This window comes from Anneissia japonica, unplaced genomic scaffold (assembly GCF_011630105.1).
Source record: "Anneissia japonica isolate Jap-2015-1 unplaced genomic scaffold, ASM1163010v1 scaffold16662_len1167910_cov178, whole genome shotgun sequence".
Lineage (NCBI taxonomy): Eukaryota > Metazoa > Echinodermata > Crinoidea > Comatulida > Comatulidae > Anneissia > Anneissia japonica.
Genome location: NW_022732216.1, coordinates 64,078 through 68,801, shown reverse-complemented (window position 1 = coordinate 68,801; position 4,724 = coordinate 64,078). Strand labels below are relative to the sequence as shown.

General features: G+C 31.8%; 2 protein-coding genes across 3 annotated transcripts in view; both read left to right on the top strand.

Moving 5' to 3' along the window:
- The window catches only part of LOC117115603 (cystine/glutamate transporter-like), a 5,723-nt gene extending 2,515 nt beyond the window's left edge, over window positions 1–3,208 (top strand). Inside the window, exons 2-6 of the mRNA XM_033259469.1 lie at window positions 239–409; window positions 498–594; window positions 1,173–1,322; window positions 1,878–2,055; window positions 2,261–3,208. Coding sequence (XP_033115360.1) covers window positions 239–409; window positions 498–594; window positions 1,173–1,322; window positions 1,878–2,055; window positions 2,261–2,325 — 661 coding nt within the window. The 3' untranslated portion in view covers window positions 2,326–3,208. The remainder of the gene's footprint in view (window positions 1–238; window positions 410–497; window positions 595–1,172; window positions 1,323–1,877; window positions 2,056–2,260) is intronic.
- A 686-nt stretch (window positions 3,209–3,894) lies between these two features.
- LOC117115628 (cystine/glutamate transporter-like) overlaps window positions 3,895–4,724 on the top strand; it is a 17,262-nt gene continuing 16,432 nt past the window's right edge. For both annotated transcript variants that reach the window (XM_033259496.1, XM_033259497.1), the window contains exon 1: window positions 3,895–4,513. In XM_033259496.1, the coding sequence (XP_033115387.1) occupies window positions 4,033–4,513 (481 nt within the window). In that variant the 5' untranslated portion in view covers window positions 3,895–4,032. The remainder of the gene's footprint in view (window positions 4,514–4,724) is intronic.

Below are 4,724 nucleotides of genomic sequence, written 5' to 3'. Positions count from 1 at the left end.
TATATATATAATATTTATAAATTTTACATTCATATGTACAAAGCATTACCGCAAGATCATTTAGAATTAAATAGCTCTTGCTATCTTTATCAATGTTAAAGCTCAAGTAACTTTAAAAGGTTTAACATATACATGTAGTATAAACATGGATGGTATTAACCAATTAGAACCAAGTAATATATTATACAATAAGTTGCTTAAATCACAAAATAAAAACAACTTTTACTCTGTAATAAAGAGTTTTGTTTTTTTGTTGTAAAGAAGTTGATTCATTTTATGTAGTAATTCTAATTTTTTTTTTTCAGAGTTTTGCAGACCAAATATTTGGATATTTCAGTTGGATAATTTCTGTTGCCGTTGCTCTATCGTGTATTGGATCCATAAACGGAGGAATATTCGCAGCGTCAAGGTAATGGAGTTTCTTAAAGCTTGAAAAAAAGAGCTAGTGTTAAGTTCAATATTTTCTCATAAGATGAAGTAAATCCTTTTCCCAACAGATCTGTGTTTGTTGCAGCAAGAGAAGGACATCTTCCTCAGGTAATGTCTATGGTTCAAATACACAAAAAGACTCCGTTGCCAGCGGCTGCAGTCATGGTAAGTAAAGAACAATTACTGAGTGCCAATCAAACACTAGAACAGACCAATTGGGACAAGACCAGGAATTCGAAGGTTTTCTCACAAACAACTAAGTTTACGTGTACGTTTGCGTTGTCGTGTTGTGGGATCTATACAGGAATATCAAAGGGGTAAAGATTTAACTGTCTATTATCATAACGAAATTGATATGTCTAATAGTACGTCTGCTATTTTTAAAGATATTTCCTTTCTATCAAAACAGAATGTAATGAAGTCATTAATTACAGTTAAAGTATTCGAATAAAGATAAAATTCTACTAATTAAGTACGCATCACAATAAAGCTTAGTTGTTTTGTAGTCATGTTATAAAATTTGGCATTTTACTCGATTGAACCTAAAGATCTTGAAATTGAAAATAATCGCAGGCTATTCTTACACTGTTCTCCTCTTACGTTGGTTGGTTTGTTTCCCTCCCTGGTAAAGATTGTGTATATTCCTTCAACTTAATCCACCTTATGGAATGCACTTCCATATCAAATCAAGAATACAGACTAATTTCAATTAAAATTTTAAACTAGTACATTTCTATCAATAGTTACCACTTTCGTTGGCTATGATTTGGGGTGAAAGTGTTTACAATTTGATCACCTATTTAAGTTTTACACGATGGCTGTTTGTTTCACTCACTGTGGCAACTGTACCATATTTTCGCTGGAAACATCCGGAATGGGAAAGACCATTCAAGGTACGGTACATAAGAATATAAGAATAACATATTAATTCACTTTATGATGCTTGTTTTTTGTATATGTAATCACAGTGGTCGATGGCTTGACGGTAAATTTAAGTATACTTTGAAAGTCTTTGAAAGGACTGGAAGAATTTTCAACCAAAAATTTGTTTCACATGTGAAATCTCTGTAAATTCGAATTTAATTACTCTGATTTACCAATTGGCTGTATACCGTATTTATTGTGTATTAATATATTTAGTTAGTTATATGTTTATTAATTGAACTATTCTTTCTATTATCCTTTTTAATGAATATCCATTTATTATGATGTATAATTATACTACATTCTTTTCCAGTTTCATGTGATTATGTTACGCAACTTTTATTGCACTTTGCTTGCCTTATTCGTTTGCATAGATTATATCCCCATTTGACTGATTTATAATTATATGTTCTTATTGTTCATTTATAAATCAAAGACACTAGCGAAGATGACAGAAAGAAAATCACATTTCATTTGCTATAAATTGATTATATCTTATTATACATGATTTATTTGCTTGATAGGTGCCTATGTTTGTTCCAGTCACATTTGTAGTCATCACGTTATTACTGGTTGCCATGTCGTTTCATTCTTCACCAAGAGAGTGTGTGATTGGTTTTGTGATCCTCATTTCCGGTATACCCGTTTATTTCGTTGGGGTACTTTGGAAAAATAAACCGCATTACATTGCACAAGGAATGGGTAAGTGATTATATTTATTTATTTCACGAATGAACACTACAAAATATATTGATATACCGTATACAATGAAAAGGCTCAAAGATGCCACACTTATTAAATATTCTGTACTTTATTCTCGCAGTAAAAACAGCCAAAAATATAAGATTTATCTTAGATACCTATTTGCTTAAAAAATAACATAACATACTATTTTTTTTTCTTACAGAGAACATGACGATTTTCTTACAAAAACTTTTCCTGGTGGTTCAACAAGAAACAAAAACATACTAATGTGGAATCGATACTACAAGATACTATACTTGCCTTGAATTTTTTATATACTATGAATCATTCGTTTGCATGTTAATAAATGTGTGCCAGTGCGAGACCATGTTTTACACAGAAATTATGAGGTGTTTTATAGGGCACGCGCCACTGATATAAAAGCAGTATTCGGAACATTTCTTAAGTAATGTAAAAAAACCGTATGCAAATTAAATGATGACAAATGAAACAAAATGCATGATAATATATATACTGAATGACGTGAACCAACTGCCAATTATTATTAAATATAATTAATTACATTTTAATGAATTGTATTCTATTGAGTTATATAGATGTTATATGGTATATTTAGGAGGTGTTGTAAATAGTAAACTCAGATATAAAAAAAAAAAAAAAAAACTGTGGCAAGAACAAAAGAAACTAGGAAGTTTAGTTTTATGAGTTGTTTGAAATAGAGACCCAATTTAATAATTTGGTTAATTTTGTAATACCTCTATTTGAGTATAGATTTCACCAAAAAAGGACACAACTAGTCTTATTTTTTAACAGGTTTTTGCAGTTGAACGAAACATGTTTTTGCAATTCTGCCGATAGATTAACTTAACGCACACGTCTAAGTACTAAATCCAATTCCAATTTAAACTCAAATGTCTACTTCTTATGATGTTGGTATTATAGATGTAACTCATAGGCATTTTTAATGTATTTAAGTTAGTCATACTGGCATAGCTTTGTGCAGTAATGCCTTAAAAATACACAGTTTCATATAATTCTTTTCGCCTATAATATAATAAACAATAATTGTTTACATCTCAAAACATAGTTTAAACATAATTACAATATTAATAACCTCCATTGTTATCGACCTTTTATATACTGTATTATTTTCTAGCCTATATTATAAAATAAACACTTTGTTTTTGTTTTATACATATGTATATAATTATATATATATACATATATATATAAAAGTAAAATAAATCAAATATAAATAAATAGATCAAACATAAAGCGGGAAAACGGAATCAACTATTTGTATCTTATTTTAATGTTATTGCACTGTCTTTTTCAACGGTAGAAGCGTTTGGCGCAACGGTTGTGCTTCGCACTCTCGGCCTCCTGGTTGGGTGTTCGAACCCTCGCTTTGCAAGTCACTATTACCTATATCTAAACATGTCTCTCCCTATCCAGGAGTATTAATCTGTACAACCACCTTGAGAATGTATAAAACATGCTAGCTAATGAGAGGAGATTGGCGATTTCCGTATGTCATTTCAGAGTATGGCCCAAACACCAAGTAGTCATTCTGGACTGTACATTTCCATTATTTTACTATTGCAATGTGTGTATATGTTTATTAATTGACCCATTTGTATTATTCTATATAGATTCCATTATGATCAACTTATCACCAGTAAAAAGTTTGGTAACTTTGATTTCAACATTTGTAAAAATTTTACTTGGTTTAGCGAAGACTTGAAATCTTCCAAATTGCCTGATATGTCAGAGTCCAGAAGATTAGTGAACATTATTATCACTATACAAATAAAATATTGTTATAAATTCAGATAGTGGTCTATCGATGTACGTGTACTCTCCAGCAATATTAACAAGTTTTAATCAGTTTGATTAAGAGAGACCTGCATACTAACTCTTGATACTGTAGTAGGGAAGCACATAATGCACTAACCGCTAGGAGCAATCTTCAGTATGGACACACCACGTAAGCAGAGCATCAAACCCAACACCTCAATTTCAGCAAGCACGGGAGAAAACGAAGAAGTTAATCTTGTCCGCCAACTTGGAATATTCTCTTACACTGTGTTAATTGTTGGAACAGCTATTGGTTCTGGTATTTTCATTTCCCCAAAAGGAGTATTAGAATACACACATACCGTTGGGTTGTCGATGGTGGTATGGATACTTTGTGGTGTTCTTTCTACATTTGGTGCGCTCAGTTACGGGGAGCTAGGCACAACATTTTCTAAATCCGGAGGAGATTTTATATACCTTTTAGAATCGTTTGGACCTATGACGGCATTTCTTAGAGTATGGACATGCCTTGTAGCTGTCATTACTGGATCATATGCTGTTTTGGGTATAACGTCAGCTACGTATATTCTAACACCTTTTTATCCTGACTGTCCTGTTCCGGATTTGGCCGTGCGTTTCCTTGCTGCGGCAATAGTGTGTAAGTAAACATACCTCATGTTTAATAATACCAAAATGTACAAGCTCAATTAACTATGTCATATTGTTGTAAAATGATTAACCTGCGTAGGCAAAATGTACTAACATTAAGTTTTAAATGATATGCCACAACATTTATTGGAATGTAGCGAGAGCCCACATTTGACAGTCGAAAATACCGCACGTGGTTATCAATCTATATAAGTCAATCT